The following is a 19219-nucleotide window of genomic DNA, read 5'->3' on the forward strand; positions in this document are numbered from 1 at the left end:
AACTTGTTTTTGTCATCTTACAAAGACAGTCTAAATCTACTTTTTAATAAGCATTTCTAATCCTCCAAGCTTCTTCTGCCTAATTCTCCCTGACAACATAGTGGCCAGTCTTCAAGATTATATTTATTCTTTATCTGGTTGAAGAAGAACTGTCAGGGAACAGTGCATGAGACAATGAGGTTTCTCCTTATTTCAGTGACATCCTGTGGCGGAGCAGTCCTTGAAGAGCACAAGATACTCTTCCCTTGTGCTGGGCTCTGGGAAACCCAATTTGAGGTTTTCAGTTCCCTCTGCAGATAACATCCAGGCATATGCGAGGGTGGATGGGAGCAAACACGACACAGATGGCAAGGAATGTATTTGTCCCCACCTCTTGGCAAGTTGCTGGCTGACGTTCTCCTTCAGACCAGCAAAGATCCTCTCCTTGTCCCTGCTTACCTCCTTTAGATAAAGGTCCACCCAGCAGGAAGGGCTCGGGAGAAGCTGAAGCTGCTGCTGAGGAGCTTGCAGCAGGTCTTGTGTATAGATGAGTCCTCCCTCCTAAGCCTTGCAGTTACAGCAACAGCTCTGGCAGCTCTTCCTTATTTTTGGGTAAAGGCGAGACGGTGTCTTATCACTTGTACTGCCTGGATTATGCACATACTTACTACCTCTTCAGATTTCAGTTGGCACTCCCAAAGACCAACCTTTTTCTGCTTAAATATTAAACAAAGGAAAAACATGATCATAACTCAGTCCACGATAAATCCTGAAGAACTTGGTTGGGAAGGTGGGTGTGAACAATGCTGCTAGCAACCTCCAATTTATTTCTTTTTTATCTTTACTTCCCTTCCCCACTTTTTGCAAAACTCTGGCGCAAACACTGTCATCAGATACGTTCAGGACACAGAAAGAACTAAATAAATACCTCACCACCTGCATTCTTAAGCTACAGAAACTTCCACAGCTTCAGGGGCACCATCAGACACACGTACAAGGACAAAGACGTCCAAAGGCCGATCACTTTCAGATACTTATTCTTCCAAATCTGTGTTGCAGAAGCAACCAGCATGGCTCTGCAGGTGGGCACCTCATCAGAGAATAATTACTCCTCACTCTGCAGCAGCTTTGGGAGAGAGATTTGGACTTAATTACAAACTGAAAAGCTGCACGCTATGCACTTCAGCACCACTCTGCACCGTGGGTATATGAGAAAGTAATCAGCTGGTGATAACCAGCAGCAAGATCTCCGCTCCCTCCTCTCTTGCTAAGCCTCTGCTCCAGAAAGCATCAAAACAGGTTCAACCAGAACCAAAAAGCAAAGTGTCTCTTCCAAACCTGACACCCAGCAATGGGAACAGTTCTTGAAACAACCCAAATCAGTGATCAGCTACAAGGGTATTTGGTCTTTCAGACTTTACTAACAGATGATGTCATTATCTCCCTTCCCCCGCCTTTTGACCCCTTATTTCCCAAGACTGTAATTTTTTTAATGGTTTCAAACTACTTCAGATGCCCAAAATCTAGCCCATACCTCTGACATCAAATATATTTGTCAACTATATGCACACAGTGCGAACAGTGGTGACTAAAGAAGGCTTTTATGTACAAAGTTAGTTGGGGAATATTGTATACCCTGATTATCAAGAACAATTTCCAAGGGAGGAGGTGCACAGGGGTGGGGGGGAAGCAACAAAAAAAGGCGCCTTTAAAAAGCTGTCTGCCCCTGTGATTTTCAGCTCTTTGAAAAAGCAAGAAAGAACAGAAAAGCACCCCTGGTGTGTGGTTAAGATAACTACAAAGGAACTATTCTTACCAGGTTCCTTCAGTAAAGGGAAGGGTGCTTTGATTGCATGTTTTTTGCCTCGCTAATCTGACAGATATTGATGGATAATTTGGAACAGCCAAAATCTTTGTTCTAAAAACATTGACTCATACATGTTATGTCCAGATGTTTTACTGGGTTCTGAATAGGTATCAAAGCTTTCTTTAAACACTTGGAAATTGCGTTTTATACAGTTAAGGGTCCACGTATGGAGGAAAGGGAAAAGACAGGAGCTCCAGTACGTTCAGCTTAAAAAGGAATATTTATGCCCCCCAACACAGACACTCTAAATACACACACAAAAAAAAGCCCAACGCTTTGTTTTCACCTAATCGAGTTTGAAAATGAGCTTAATGAGCAATTAGAGCCTTGCAGGCTGCTCTCTCCAACAGGTACAAGAGTTTGTGTGTAAATACTCCAGCGCTGACTTGCCCAGCACCCCCTGCCAGCGCTGGCACCAACCAGCTCTATCTGGTTGCCCAGGCAGAGACACCCCCGTGACTGCTGACGGCCAGTCCTTCAACTCTCCCAGAGGTAAAGGGCTCCAGCGTGCCCTTGGCACTGGGACTGAAGAAAGGAAGAAATCTTTTGGTCAAGAGCATGTGGGGGAGGCACCTCCACTCCAAAAGCAGTCTTTATGAGTAGGAAGCAAGTGACACGCGCACTGTGGATCTTGGCAGCACTCTTCTCCCTGACAGGAGGAAGAAACTCTACCTCCCGAACTGCTACCGCTGGAGAGCAACCAAACAGGCGCACGACTCTGAAAAGAGAGCTGACTGCTTGCGGGGAATACAAGACATGCAGACAGATCAGAGACAGAAGAACAAGAACACAGGCAGCAGGTTGTGGCAGAGGTTTGGGAAATGCAATGCTGTGCAGCTCACAGAATTTCTAAGTCATTCAAAATTGCTGCCCTAGTCTGATTGTCACCAGCTCCTGATGGATGAGGCTTTATTTTTATTTAACACGCAAGAGTAAATGGAGTCCCAGCCCCAACCTCAGCTCGAAGGCAGCCACAGGAACACAGCAGCTCGGATCTCAACACACAGAAGTCCATGTTGCAACTTAAATTAAATTCCTGTTTCAGAGATGTTTTCCAGGTCACTCAGAAACATTACCATGCAGTTTCACACAGATTATTTTCCCTCCATTGCTTCTGGAATCCAAATACAGCAACACAAGCTTCCTTCCCACACCATGGATTTCCATCCCTCAAAAGCTTCATGTGATGGTAAAGGAGAGCTGGTAACAGTCCACCCTCAGCACCCCTCATCAGCAACCACGCAGAGCGATTAGCCAGCTGAGCTGAAATTCTCAGGAGTTGTTGAGGGAAGTTTCAACCATTCACATAGAGGCAAAGATGGTGGCTGTGCTTGTAAAGATGGATTCTCAAAAAAGGAGTTACTGAGAAAATGTACTCTTTAAGAGAGACCTTTATTTTGGTTGCACAGTTACAATTCTGAAGTCCATTTATGCTTACATTTAGATTGTTCCCAAATAATATTTCATAGCTCACCATGTAAACATTGCATTCTCTATCAGTCTAGTGTACAAGAACTTTATAAAATACAGATTAAGTGACTTGTGCATCTGTACACTTCTCAGATTAGTTCATCAAGGTCAATTAAAAAGGCAAATTGATTAATTGGCAAAAAAGTGTTGTTACATTTTTAAGATATTAGTACAAAATGGCACAGAAGGAAAAAGGTCATTTAAAAGGCTATAAGCATCAAATGCTTCAAACTGTTTGAATCAGTTCAACCAATTTCAACTTAATTTCAAATACCACTGTTGAACTTGGAATTGAACTTGTAATCTTCTTTTCTTCAGCTGTATGAAAGACCTTACATACAACTTTGGATCTCTTCATGGAAACTGAATCACAGCAGTTTCAGAGCAGTGATATTCAAGTGCAGTTAGGAGGCTGGGAATTTCTATTCTTCCCAGTAAGTCTAAGAATTCATAGGCTAGAGCTTATTTTCATCTAGCCAAGCTCATTGATACACACTGCAATGCAAGAACCGAAACAAAAAATCCACCCTACCTACCTTTGCAGGCTTCCAGGCATAACCATACCCACTGCCAGAGACAGAGATACATGATGCATCTAAAAGATTTCAGGCAAACTGAAGACTTAATTAAAAGGCTTCAGCTGTAAAAGAGGTCACACCAACTTCAGTAATCTACATTTTTGAATCACCCATATCAAATGGGTAGGTGAGTAGGACGGAAGAGAATGAGACAAAGACATTTCTGACTTAAATTGAGATGTGAATTCATTGCCTTAAGCAACAATTCAGGAGTCTCTTTTGGCAGCAACACTTAGCAATACCTCAAAAGACAATTACCTGCCCCACCAAAACAAATTACCAGAATTTCGATTAGCACCCCAAACCTTAAGAGGTCATTATGTTTAAGTTAATGAAACAGTTCATGACCTTGGCCGGTGTTCCAGTAAGACAGTACCCACATCCAAGGCAGTTTTACTGACACTAGTACTGAGAACATCACTTCTCAGGTTAAAACAAAAGTCTTATAAAAAAAAGTAAGTGTGACGAAGTACAGAACCATTATTTTACTCAGCTTCACAATGAGCAAAACATGACTGGGAATTTCCTTTCATAATTTAAATATCAAATACAACACTTTCTCCAGTGACTTATCTTACAGATAACCATATGACGAGTCCAAGAAGACATACTCCAACAGCAAGTACAATTATGAGGATGCACATCTTCTTTCGGGACTTTTGCTGTCAACAGAGGGGGAAAAAAAAAAGTTGATTGAAAACTGCACTATTACATCAGAAGACTACTCAAATGCTTTTATGATCCTCCTGCTTGTGCAGTCTCACTAAACTGTGTCCTTACTAACAACAACAAATCATATAAAGTTGTTCAAGAAAAAATAAAAGAAAAAAAAAAGAGCAAAGCTATCCACAGCTTACTTTTATAGCTATATTATTCAATTGAATGATTTCAGTGATGTTTCCAGGTATACATTATGAAAGAGAATGCAGTAACATAATGAATGGATATAATTAGAACACTGGGGGAAAGAAAACGTGAGAGAGCAGGTGACTGCACACAGAAGAAAATGGACAATCAATCTGCACTGTAAAGGAGAGTGTTAGAAATGGTCTGTTAGGAAAAAAAAAGACTATTAATGTAGCTACAAAAAGGGACAATGGACTGCAGTTTTAGACTTCTGGAAGACTGACTGCCTCTATTGGCAGAGTCATTTAAAGTTGTTTTTGTGAAGTTTCTTAGGTACAACTTACTCTTTAAAAAAAAAACAACAAAAAGAAAGAAGAGCCCTGACTAGAGACCCAGTTATACAGTAGTATACTACACAGTGTTATACACTACAATTTAGTGTAGTTATGAGCATGTTCAGAACTTTCACATCTCTGATACATGTCTGTAACTTAAAACATCAGAGCACCCAAGACTGGTAGCAGTCTGTCATCTTTTATCTGAAGGATATGGGATCTGAAGGTTTCCTTCACAGGAGGAAAGGAAACTACCAGTGGGTTTCACAGGCTTTTGCTGATAGATGAGGGATAACAACACTCCGATCTTGGGATTCGAGACCACAGCTCCAGAAGTAAAGCCAGGCTTTGCTCTATTTGGCAGAGGTTCTTCTGCCTGGGCATTTTTTCTTTTGTTTGTTTTCCCCTCCCTGGAGAGCTACATCTGTATCAGTTCTTCACTGGAGCTACCAGTTCTCTGACCAGTATGACCCAGGCTACCAATTTCTCAACTATTCTCTTCTAGTTTTACACTCCCACTGCCCCTTGTTCCATCATCAGGCTAAGATTTTTTTTTTATTTCATCATTTGACTTGCTAGGACTCAATCCATTTGCTAGAGTACCTTCCTACTTAAAATCTGTGGCTAGTTCTCTCCTTACACTCTCAGTCTCTTCTTTTTTCATCCTTTTTCAGGAGCCTGGCTTTGCCCACACAGCTCTGCTGTGGGATTGCACCCCACAAGGCAGATGAGGGGTGCACAACTTGTCCAACCCCAAACAGGAGTTGGTACCAACCATGTGCAGCCTCAGCCCCACCAGCATGCCTGGGCCTCTAACCCTTTCTTGAGGGATCAGACCATACAGTTATAATGGTTGCCAAAATCAAAGTAAGTCTGCTGAAAGTAGAAATGTTTTTTTCAGTGTCTTGAAACAATGATGAGTTTACAAGCAAGGGAAAGTTCAAATCTGAAGTAAACTACTCAATCTGTTCAAACATAAGCCAGCTCCACAGAGTGTTTAGTCTCTGCCGCAAGACTCACTGAGCTGGGCAAAAGTCTCAATAACCTTTGAGATCAAGGAGGTACTCATTCTTTCCTCCTCAAGATAAAGTGTCAAGTTACTAATTTTAAATTTCGAACAGAAGACTAGCACCTTCCACAGAAAATTCTGACTGTTACTGTTTTTTAGCCCCTTGAACTTTGCCAGTATCAAAACAGGAATCACTAACCATAATTAAGGTGCCAATTAGTACCACCTAGAGTACAGTTCAAGGATACATCCACTCCTTTCCCTCTCCCACTTCTGAAATGAGCATGCAATCCTTCAGACATTTTGTCATTGATTTACTGTCCTGGCTACTACTAACACACATAAGAGGATTAAAAAAAAAAAAAAAAAAAAAACCCAAGGCTCAAATACCAAAAAGGGGAAATTAAAAAAAAGGATTAAAAAAAAAAAAAAAAAAAGCCTAAGGACTAACTGACTAAAGAGGGAAGATTTATTACTAATAAGATTATTTCTAATAAGTTCCAAAAATGTTATAAAGAAGTGGCTTTTAAAGGTATTTAAAAAGCTTTTCACAAAAGTTTGAGAGTTTGAAATGTTTTTAGCATCAGGGTAGCAATTAATGGAAGCTGGATATATACAGTCTTGAGAAGATTTTAGACAGCAAAAAATGGTACTAATTGACAGCATTTTCAGAAGACTTTCCTGTTTATGTTCCCTACTCTTCCAGTGATCTTTAGAGGCTTGATCTCCAAATACAAGAACCTTTCACTTCTTGAGCTGTAAAAGGAGGGGATTGCTTGGTTTTATAGAAAAATAAAGTATAGCTCCAAGAGCTCTGAAACAACCTGGCTAATTTCATAAGCTTTCAGAGGTCATGGATTTCTGTTTTATAGTGACCTAGACATATCATTATAGCCTAATGTAAACCTTTAGGTCTACAACCGTGAGGAAACTGATAAACAAAATCTCAACTGCATAAGAAAGTGGAAGTCAGGACTACTGAGAAAGGACAGGTACACACAACCAGCTGTCGGCATTGACATTACCTGGTAGTTTGCTGCTCTTGACAGCTGCTGGTTTGCTTGCTGCACATGTACATCTGCATTTTCCACATTGGCTTCTATGCTGTCTTTATTCGAAAAGAAAAGGTTTCAAATTTTCATTAGTCATAACCCAGCCAAAGGTTTGGAAATGCTGAAATACCCTTGAGAGCATATGCAACAGTTGCCCCCCCAAATGTTGGTGTCTTCACCAATGGCTAAAGTTTTATACCTTGTACTACGGAAGTTTGGCCCATCCTATACTTAACACTCTACTTCATTTCAGAACTGCCCCGGCAATGAGTTGCTGAATTCCTGTCAGTAACAGCTCCCCTGTTCTAGATACAGGGCTGAACCCTAAATATCAACTGGGGTAGAAACTTTCAGTACTATTGTTTTCTTTTTTTAAGCTTTTACTTGTCCTCCAACTTGCTATTGACTAAACCCTGCTCAGACTAAAAAAGCCCTAAGGCCTATGAAATCAGAGGAAAATAGACACACAAAACACCCTAAAGAGACACGACTCTAGTTTGGCATTCTATCATACTGATAGAGATTTATTTTCTTTTTCCTGGAAAAACACGAACAGATTGTAGGCTAAGGTGATAGAAAAAGCCCTGAAAATATATGCTGGGCACAGACAACACCATGGCTTGGCAGCAGACTCAGAAAATATATTTTCCAATCACATTTTGTTAAAAGAATAAACCTGTCTGTATGGCAGGCAAACCAGGAAACTTTGCTGAATCTGCACAGGATCATTCATTCATTAATTCAAAACTCCCCACATGAACTCTTAATTTTATGTAAAAACAGTTAAAAGAACTACTTTCAATGACATTTTATACACACGAAAAACCACGTAATGTTCTAAACTACATTTTAAACACACTTTCTTAATGTACTCGCAGTCACTTCAGCTAGTCTACCCATTGTTAGGTTCCAACTGATTTGCTTTAGCATTGATATTATCGTTAAAGGATTCTTCCAGCAAAAGGAAGTTCTACATTGCTGTTCTCCAGAGAAAGAGAAAAAAAAACAAACTGAGAATATTTGAATTTGACTTACCTATCACATCACCTTGCTCATGAATCATCATTCCTAGATCTTTAAAAATTTCATTGATATCCATAATATCTGCCTGCAAGGAAACAATCATCGCACTAATCAACATAACATTTTCTAGCATCTCTGCATATTCAGATACGGATACTGCTCCTCCTAAGTACACATTCTTCACTCGTTACACTATAGGATAAAAAAACCAACCACCAAACCTGTGTTTACTTGCAAGGTCTTTTCGGTACTACGAGACCAAGCTTATAATCAAACGAACTGAGGATGAGTATGTGCACAAAGTGCACTTCATGTCACATCACAAACAGGACCTCTCATTGCTGAGGTCTTCTCTACACACATACACTTGTGTCAGTTTAACTGAAGGGAAAGGCTCATGCTAATATTGCTTAAAAGCTACCCATTTAATCCAAATGAATAAAATGGTACAGAAAAAAATGGTGTGTGTTTTGTCCTTGCAATCACATGAGCGCTCTCTTTATTCCGTAACTGAAGCAGTGAAGTTAAACACAGCATCAAAATATGTCTTACTAACACGGATTTCACACTTAAAGTAAATATTTGAAGTTTCTACGGAACACCGCCACAAACAAACTTTAACTCCACAAGATTAAAGTCTGCAATTAATGCTCACACCACTAGAAAATGTTTCTTCTTTGGAAATTTTTAAAGCATATTCTGCTGCAAAGCCACTTGTACTTACCTCAAGCTGCCTAATGGAAGATTCCCTCTCCTCAATAAGCCGCAGGTCATCTTCTGTAATTTCGTCATCTTGCACTTGTGCTTGTGGTTGGCTATCAAACAACAAAAAAACCCCACCCAGAATTGAACAGGCACAACGAGACATAGCTCAGAAGAATAAAAAGGCAGTTAAATACACAGCACATACTTTCTACTATCAGTTAACAAAATGCATGTTTTTACCCTTCCTCGTCTAGCTAACAGGGAAGGTCCAACAGTCACACCTTTGGTACAGGAAGTTGTTGCTGTGGCAACATTGCACACGGCATGGAGCTAGCTGGCTGGAAATTCCCAAAGTTTCTTCTGAATTATAAACTGCAGAGTTTATATCCATCTGAGGCAGAAGCAAGGTAGCCAACAAAACAGAATCTCAGACTAAGAAGTTGTTCCTGGAGAATATGAAAGCAATGGGAGATCCCAGATTGGACCCTTATCACAACTTAACACTCTCGCTCTGTTCACAGGCTGGATTCTGCTTACCTGAGTTTGGGTCTCAGAAAGCCTAAATACAGACTTAGGGCAGCTTAGGGACATGACCAAAGCCGAAGGCATGGGAAAAAACGTGGAGACAACGTGAACTGCTCTTTTTCCTTCCCACCTACTTCACCAAAGCCTTTTCTCTGCACTTGGCCTGGGAAGAAAGCCTTACTGAACACTCCATCCCAACTCTCTCTATAAAAAGGCAGTCGATCAGGAAAAAACATTAAAAACATTGGCAGCTGTCTTCCCTGCAGGCATTCTATTATTCTGATCTAGGTTAAGACTTATTAACAAATTCAGCCTACCTGTCCCAAGAGACAAGTGTTCCTTCTTTGTAGCTGTCTTCAGGAGCACCACCCTACATGATCAGTGTTTAAAAACATAAACAAAACATTATGGCCCTGACAGGGGCACAGTCAGCATTTCTATAATGAGCCAATATTACAACGTTTATAATACGTCAACTTCAAACTGACACATGATTTAACATGTTCTCATTGTGATTTTGCTTTATGTGTGCATAAAGCTGAAATACAAGCAAGAACACTCAGCTAAGTAATTGCCTGCTAAAATTGACAAGTACAGCAACGTGCCTTTAAAACAGAGTGAAAAGGCAAAAATTGATATGCTAACAAGGAAACGCTCAGCATCTCAAGCTTCTCAGCACTTCTTCATTTTGGTTGTCTATAGATGTACAGCAAGTGATTCTTCCCCGTGGGAATAATCTAAACGTTCAGCAAAAGCATTTCAAAATCTACTAAAAACTGCCTTTGCAAGATTACCGCGTGACAAAGTTCAAGGAAAAAGTCACAGTTGTTGGGGGGTGGTTATTACAACTTAATTCAGCCTCTCCTATAAAATCATCTAGCACATGTTCTGCAGTATTTGTGGTCAGACGAGAACTTTTGCAAGCAGCACTGTGGTGGCAAGTATGACATGGAACACCACCACCACCACTGTAAAGAGAGTACAATGGCACACTTTCCGATACTTACAGATACCCTGGAGCTGGCTCTTACTCTGGCTACAAAGTCTTTTTCTTTCTCAGCAGCTTGCCTTTGGAGTCTTTGGAAATTTGTTAGTGCTGTGGTGAACTCCCCCACAAGACGGTCTTTCTGTATTTTTCTTTGACGCTATAGGAAAAAAAAAAATTACCAAGTCAAATGAGCTCAAACTTCTCAAGGCTCTGCCATTTCCAGGCTGCATATACTCTCTTTTTTTTTTTTTTTTCTAAATAGGTATAAGGGAAGGCTGTCTACAAAATCATTTGCAACTAAATGGAGAAACCTTCGTTTCCTCTGGGTTCACGTAAATCAGCACAAATTTAAGGCGCTTAAGAGGAAATCAATTTAGTTATTTTAACAGCTGAAAACAAGAAATAAGCAAGGATAAGAAAGTTTCTACTTTTCTTATTATCTGTTGATTATAAACCCTAATGTTTAAGCGTTAAATATTTTGATACCACAGATGCTAAAGCATGCGAAGGTGACTGAATGGGGAGGAAGGCTGCAAAAAAAAAATAAAATAGGGCACTTCATATGTATTTTACAAAAATGCTGCAAATACATATTGAGCTGCATCCAGAAGTGTGTTCACATCCCCCCTCAAGTGCTTAAGAACAGGTAAAAAAATACCTCTTTTAACCTTTCAAGCTTTTGGTTTTTTAAGATCTAGGGGAAGGAAGAGGAATACTGGGCACTCAAGAAAGCTGGCACCATATTTCCCTAAATGTATACATTACAGCAACCCTTCCTTCCAAATTTCTGAGAAGCTGTAATTTGTCATTGTTCAATCGTAATTTATGCATTTCATTATTTACGCTTTTCATTGTAACTTACGCATTTCATTTGATGAAGATGATCATGATAAAAGGGGTAAAATTAAACAATAAAACATCTCAACATCAATTTTCCATCCCCAAGAAACACAGAAACCATAAAAAAACCCACAACAGACTTTGAATTAGAGGTTATAACCAAGCCCAAGTTTGAATACCTCCATAAGATGTTTGCAAGTTGACAGGATGAGCATACATGGATCGTGCCTGTTGAATTCAGTGTTTCAAGACAACTAATTTTCCTAAAGGCCCCTTGGTAACCAGCCACAGATCAGGCAAGTTGTTTGAGTGGCGATAACCTGAATCCATGTTTTTTGGGATCCTGTTGCTCCCTCCTTATTGAAGCAACAGTTTTCACTAGGATAAGAAACCATGTGATGCCAGACCGAAGTGTGCTAATGACAACGACCACTTCACACCACGTCCTGATGATATTTTACACAGACCTGGGAAAGAAGTAGTTTAAAGACTGCACAATTTATTATAGCAACAGCTCCTGTCCACTTCTCCTAAGAAAGAAAAAAAATCTGTGGACAAGGCATAGCACATACGCTGTTCTGCGTGATGTGGAACAGACCTCCTGTGCATAACAAGGCCAAGTGCTGGGTCCTGCACTTGGATCACGACAACCCCTTGGAAGCCTACAGGCCTGGGAAGGAGTGGCTGGAAAGCTGCCAGGTGGAAAAGGACCTGGGGTGCTGGTGGACAGCCAGTGGCTGAACATGAGCCAGCAGAGCACCCAGGTGGCCAACAAGGCCAACAGCATCTTGCTGTATGAGGAATAGTGTGGCCAGCAGGAGTAGGGACAAGATCGCCCCCCTGTACTTGGCACCGGTGAGGTTGCACCTTGAATCCTGTGTTCACTTTTGGGCCCCTCACTAGAAGAAAAACATTGAGGTGCTGAAGTGTGTCCAAAGAAGAGCAAAGAAGCTAGTGAAGAGTCTCAAGAACAAGTTTTATGATAAGCAGCTCAGGGAAGTTGGGTTGTTCAGCCTGCAGAAAAGGGGGATGAGGGGAGATCTTACCACGCTCTACAACTAGCTGAAAGAAGGTAGTGAGGTGGGGGGGGTCTATCTCTTTTCCCATGTAACAAGCAACAGGACAAGAGGAAATGGCCTCAAGTTGCACCAGGGGAGATTTAGATTGATCATTAGGAATAATTTCTTCATCAAAAAGGTTGTTACATGTTGAAACAGGCTGCTCAGCGAAGTGGTTGAGTCCCCATCCCTGGAGGTGTTTAAAAGACATGTAGATGTGGTGCTTAGGAATACGGTTTAGTGGAGGACTTGGCAGTGCTAAATTAATGGTTGGACTCGATCTTAAAGGTCTTTTCCAACCTAAACAATTCTACGATTTTATGATAATCAAATCATTTGGAGAGTGGGTGAAGAGGTCTGGCCACCTGTCCTGCAAGCAGTTTTGGCACACAATTTCTTGACCTGGGAAGCAGTCAGAGTGCCTAAGGAGTCAGACTTCACATGACTACAAAAGATTATAAAGTTCCCAGCTACCTGAAATCACAGACACAGTGCATTACCTCAATTCCTGTCACTTCAGCCAAACTATCTCATTCTTGATACGTAAAACCAACTTTGAAACAAGCCCAGACTGCAACAAAATATTCCTATGTTGTAAGTGTCCCTGTTGTGTAAATGCATTGACTAACGAAATACACTTTGAAAAAACAGTAAGGAGCATAAAAACAGGCATGCAGACCTTACATGAGCCAACATGACAGTCAAACAAGCCATGCTCTTTGGTTTTATACCTGTTCACTTGTTGCAGGCAGAGATCCAAACTCTTTAATGTACTTGTCAGTTTCTTTGGCAAGCTGGTTGGTGTATTGCTGCTTCTGTTGCCTAAAACCAAGTACAAAGTTTCATTAGAGGCCATTGGGTTACTTTGTTTGAATTTCACTGATTATCAGAAAAGCAGCAGTACTAAAGGCTTCTTTGAAGTGCATCAAGCCATCTTTATTCTGTTCTTCACTGCAAAGGCATGACATCATTGTGTGTTCCTTAGTGTGACAGCTTTATTAATCAGCTTTTCTTTCTGAGATTTTTTTTCCTCTCTGTTTTCCTAATTTGCAGTAATAGGTTTCTAGTTGTTATGGATAACTAAACACGTTTTCCATGGTCCTCTTGAGGCTATTGATAGTTGAAAACACCTGGTCATTTTTGAGTTCAGAGTAACTGTAGATAAGATCAGTTATTTTCTGTGTGGAAGTGCATACAGTGGCTTGAATAGAATTCTAATATCACAGCCCATGAAAGGTCAACTCGTGATAGTTACTGTGAAGCCCAAAAAGATCTATATTCTCCCATGATACAGTAGTTACAGACTTAGCTGAAACTTCATTATTTACTAAGAGCCTTAACAGTGCTTAAAAAAAAAGAGCTGTTTTGTGGGATTTTTGTCTCTTTGCTTTGATATTATCACACATTCCTTTATCAATCTCCTTTTTTTTTTTTTTTCCCCACCTGGAGTAACTTAAACTCTGTATTTGCTTTTGCATTCTCCTCCCCCGTGTATATAGAAAAGTTTTATCTGGAAAGCTACTAACAAACAATCAACATCAATATTTAAAATTATCAAATAACTCTTCAGATAGGTACCAACATGAAACAAAAGGCCGAATGTTCAGACACGTGATAAAGGGACAGATGAAAACTCAGAGAAGCTTACCATACATATTACCTCCACAAAGGGACTGGAACATGTCTTTTCACAACAGCTTCTATCCTTTTTATCTGTGAATTGATGCCTAGATCATGTCTGATTATTGCATAGACTGTATATGCTGATTTTCACCTATTCCCAGTCTCCAGGAGGATATTCACTGTGGACTGTAGCTGAGTAATGTTATGGGACCTGAACTCAGGACACTGTAAAGCAAACTGGCTTTTCACATCAAATGAACATGACACCTTTGGTCCAGCACACGCCTCCTCCTCCTGCTCAACAGCTACAGAGCTGCAGCATGAACCATGCCGTCGACTGCCAACTTTCTCACCCCTAGGGTTAGCACAACACTTCACTTGTGTGCTTTTATGACGCTGAGATTAATGTGGTAAAGGAGTTTAATGGAAAAAAAAATAAAATAAAATCATATTGGATCAGCAGACCGTGCAGAGAAGTGGAGAGCAGCCGACTGCCTCTGCTACTGGTGTATTAATGAAAGTCCACCTTCAGGTAAACCATAGCACAGTATCTGCCTTGGAGCCTGATTTCAACTTCTGCTATTTTATTACTTCTTGTACGCGTTTATTCTATAATATCATACAAGGAGGTTGGATTAGATGATCTCTAAGGTCCCTTCCAGCCTAGGCCATTCTATGATTCTATGATCATCCATTACTGTATCTCATCTCACAAAAAAACCCCACCAATATCATAATTATGTTTTGAACCTTACACAGGCAGATTTCAAGAGCTGACTGGACCGGTTTTAGAGTGATAATGCTTTCTGGTCCTGCCACCTTCCCTGACACACAGTAGAGATTTTACAGATGTATTGCTACTGCAGGCAACACACACGGGCAAACCGGCTGACTCTAGTTTACAGACTATCCAAGATTAATTCTAAAAAGTGCATCTCAACGTTTAAGTTTCAAGTATTTCTCTACACTTGCCTTTCTCGGCAAGATCAAACACTCTGCCTAACAAAAAAACACCTCATCACCCACCAGGAGATTGTTTACAGTGCAATGAAATTAGACATTTTCTTGTGAAGTACTCACAGCTGTTGCCTCAACTCCGGAGTGTCTTGTGGTGTTCCAAGCTGATGTAGTATTCGTTGTATTTCGGCAGCTGTTTGTGAAGAGAAATTTTAATGGGGCATTGACAATTCCTGCTTGATTTTATGCATTTTTGCTTGACAATTCTAAAGCCAGAAAGGTTGACAGAAACTGGTACTGAACTGCCAGAACAATCAGTGAACATTTTTCTGCCAAGTCAAAAACCAAGCCCCCTTGGGTTTCTTACAAAGGATGGGAATATATTCAAGTATTTAGGTCAAAACAGACAATGTAAAGATCCTTTAACAATTTCACTATAATAAGCAGAAATCAGGTCTTTTAATACTAATTTTTAAAATAAACAGTACAATTCTTATTCTGATTTAATCACATTTTACATGTGCCATTTTGGAAAGTTATATGAAAGACTGGCTTACAGTACATTAAGAAAAAAGTCAGGTGCTCAGGTTTAAGCTGTAATTTTGAATATACTTCCATTTTTAAACACGTGATACAAACCACCAGTGATTTTTAAGTGTATTTCATAAAATACATTAGTTTTGAACTACAGAAGGTGACACATCATATAAGCCTTATTTTTTCAGCTTAATATACTTTACTGTCACATGCAAAAGTAAGGACAAAAATGGAAAGACATTCCACAGATATGTAGTTTATCACACTGCAAAACTAATATCCTTGACATGCTTTATCTCAGCTTAACACCCCCACATCTTCTAAAATGAAAGAACACATATGCAAAGTAACTTATTTTTGCTTGACCTCATCTAGGAGTAACTTGTCTTCTCTGCATCTCTGTGGCCCTCCCCAGGCAGGCTGGTGTATCACATGGGCAGTAGAAAATATGATGGTATTATAGTACGTGGGATTCTCACCTACATATTTTTCTGAATACAATTAAAATTGCAGTAAAAGGCATCTCTAAGTAATGAAGAAAATCATAAAAAAAAGAGAGTATTTTTCCATTTTTTTTCTATGGAAGAGATCTGCAACAGACAGAACTTCAGTAAGAAGCAGCAAGCTACCTGTGACTTATGTCAGAGCAGTTAGAAAAAAATGGATTTCCTTAGAACATTTTTAGTCATAATATTTATACTAATCTTTGTTTCATAATCAGTCTCCAGTGAATTGGATGATATTGGATTTTCTAAACTGCTTTACATAAGGTCCTGATGTTGACAACTGCTACAGCCAATTCCTTCTGTGCACGCTCATGTAATGATAAAAAAAAAGAGGAAAGTTAGTCCCAAGCTTTGCATGAGGTAAAAGTCAAATACTTCAAGGCACAAGTCTTTGGAGGAACTGAGCAGTCATATAAGCTACTAGAAGAACTGCTGAGGGGAACAGCACTGTAGAATTTTTTTCAAGCAGCTTGTATTTTAAACTGAGCTAAAAAGCAGCGAAACAGAAGTGAAAATTTTTGAAGGATGCCTGCAGTCGTCACCTGCCACCAAACACCAGTTTGGGGCAGCTGGAGCTGGTCACGCCTGCTGATAAATACCGAGTTTGGGTAATTAAGCCTTCTTGTCATGTTCAGTGTAACGCGTTGTTTTAAAACAACAAAAAAAGATAACTGGCTGGTGTCAACTTCAACAGTTTGAAGTTTTGGTATCTATAAAACTGAACACAAATTATTCTTTATTTGTTCCAAGGCACTCTTCCTTCTGATCCAAGGGCCAAGGAGCTCAGTGATCCTGTATATACTTTTACAGGGAGAATAAAATAAACCACACCAACAAAACCCATGAAACTGCAAGCATTCTGTCAACAGCTCTTTTGCAGACAGAAGGAAAACATATCCATGTGTCCTACTGCCACCTAGAGATGCATTATTTAACTGCAAATAACGAAAACAGAAGTTTGTCGCTTAAAGAAAGGCTCTCCCTTGAAAAATTCTCTGAAGCAAAGCCTATACTTAAAACATTTGCATTCCAGATTAATTAGATGTTTATCCTACTTCTAAAACTGAACACAAGTAGAAAATAATTGGGAAATTAAAAGCCAGCACCACGTAGCTGGTCAGCTATACAGTTCTAGGCAGAGGGAAGTTCATCCCAGTTCAGGTCTTGTGATTCAAGAATTCAGCACCAAATTAAAACACATTTTACTAAGAAGTCTGTAAGAAGGCATCAAAATAACAAAGTGATAATAAGATTTCAAATCTCATGAGGAAAAAAGAAAATAAGGAAAAAAAACCCCAAAGACTGAACTGATACCTATTTTTCTGGGCTTCCTGTAATTTAGCATCTTCCATCTTAATCTTTCACAATGTTATCATTCAGGGAAAATAACGCATTCTCTTTAATTTTTTGTGCATAAAAAGTATATTGTATTGAGAATTGAAATACTGCATATTCAGGTAGAGTGAACAGAAAAAAGGTGGAATAGTAAAGTAAAATTTTGCTCAATCTTCAGCAGCACTCCTGAAGGTGTCTTCATAAAAAATCCACAACTAAGTTGGTCAGACTAGTATAACACAAGAAGGAGAGAAGCTGACCTTCTTGAAATCTTCATTTACAGTACATACCTGCAGGTTGATGACTTAAAGAAAACCATCACTTGTACTCCTACATGAAAATCACAGACTTGTTGAGGCCGGAAAAGACCTCTGAGATCAAGTCCAGCCTATGACCCACCACCACCACATCAGCCAGATTAGGGCACTAAATGCCACACCCAGCCTCTCCTTAAACACCTCCAGGGACGGTGACTCCACCACTTCCCTGGGCAGTGCATCCCAGTGCCTGATCAATATAAACATGCTGGAGTGTATACAGGCTAAAAAATATATTTCTTCATGGTCTCATAATTCTTTAGGTTTGGCCTGGGTTTTTAAAGAATTCTTACTGTAGCTATAGCTACTACTCCTTCAGACATACAGTACAACATTGTGCATACAATAACAGGTAATAACATTGTGTATACAGTGACAAAACCATCTAAACCACAGACATTCGTCCAGACTCATGAACTCGTACAGATTTATTGATAAAAATCAAATTTAAAACAGGCTTTAAGACATTGCCATCTGGATCACACAGGTAAAGTGTCTTGTTCCCTCACATGCACACACAGAGATTTTTGATTAAAAGCAAGAAGTGGTTTTGAAACTTATTAGATAAAAGTCAATATCCTTTGCTTTCCTCAATAGAAAAGTAGGGTAGCCTGAACCTCTCCTCCTGAAGGCTAGACAGTGGAAAAACCTCTCTGCTGGCTCCTTCCACTGCCTCATTTGGGAAATAAGCAGGGAAGCACTGAAGGGGGAGAGCAGAAGTGCTAGAAACCTGGGATTACTTTTTATAAGATAGAGGCCTCTAAGTTCCTCGCCTTACTGCTGATGGTGGTATTGACAGGGATACCACCTCCTAGGTTTAACCGGCTTTGTGGCCAGTTTAGGCTGGCATGTCATGGCACTTTGTAGCTGTTATGGTGCCTCTCAACCCATCAGTAACATTCAAGTGTCCCCAAGAGCCAAAGGCTTAGAACCAACTTGCAAAGTCCTAGCTCTGCATTGTAAATATAATGATAACAGTCAGGGACCAAAGATCAGAGCACAGTTTTGACAGCTTCATAGGTTATCTCACTCTTTACTGTTTTCCCTTCCCCGCTTCCCCATTCTCCCAAATTCCCAAGGAGTTCTGAAAGACAGGAGTAATATGACTAAGCCCCTCCTGTCATTCTGGGCATTACCAATCCTGTAACAGAGCCCGACTGGACCTTGTGCATGTTTTTAATCCATTGCATTGCAAAGTCTGACAGTGCAGCTCAGGTTCCTTGGGCACGTACAGCCAGCTGCTGGACTTTGCTCAGGAGCTGCAGAAGGTCACACACTCTGTGCACGCAGGCGCTCCTCACCAAAGTCCCCAGGATACGGCAACAGCCTCCGTCAGAGGTGCACAAACTCCTGCGGCCACTTCTAGGCTTAAGATCAGGGTAGATGTTTGCATATAGCGAAGATCAACAGCTCGTTCAGGGCTGATATCGCAATGCTGAAGGAGCGGCACCTTGCCAGCTGTGGGCTGGCAACGAGCCACCGCAGAAGGCAAGTCCCCTTGGGGAACTGGGCGGGCAGCATGTGAGCAAAACACATCTTCTCCAAACAACTGCTCTCTTGCACGGAAAAGAAAAGAATCTCACTTTCTTCACCTGAAAATGTGTCTTATGTTAAAAAGAATCAACACCGCATTAGTAAGAAGACTTTTCACTTGCTTTTGTGGCATTCC

The 19219-nt window shown here is 40.3% G+C and overlaps 1 protein-coding gene across 1 annotated transcript in view; it reads right to left on the reverse strand.

The window, feature by feature from the left end:
• Positions 1–4316: 4316 nt before the first annotated feature.
• Positions 4317–19219, reverse strand: part of STX7 (syntaxin 7) — a 25394-nt gene continuing 10491 nt past the window's right edge. Inside the window, exons 2-9 of the mRNA XM_009870821.1 lie at positions 14979–15048; positions 13007–13097; positions 10397–10534; positions 9707–9759; positions 8884–8974; positions 8172–8244; positions 7110–7192; positions 4317–4556 (exon numbers count right to left, since the gene is read on the reverse strand). Of these exons, the coding sequence (XP_009869123.1) occupies positions 4464–4556; positions 7110–7192; positions 8172–8244; positions 8884–8974; positions 9707–9759; positions 10397–10534; positions 13007–13097; positions 14979–15048 (692 nt within the window). The 3' untranslated portion in view covers positions 4317–4463. The remainder of the gene's footprint in view (positions 4557–7109; positions 7193–8171; positions 8245–8883; positions 8975–9706; positions 9760–10396; positions 10535–13006; positions 13098–14978; positions 15049–19219) is intronic.

The sequence above is a fragment of the Apaloderma vittatum genome, unplaced genomic scaffold, assembly GCF_000703405.1.
Source record: "Apaloderma vittatum isolate BGI_N311 unplaced genomic scaffold, ASM70340v1 scaffold6806, whole genome shotgun sequence".
NCBI lineage: Eukaryota > Metazoa > Chordata > Aves > Trogoniformes > Trogonidae > Apaloderma > Apaloderma vittatum.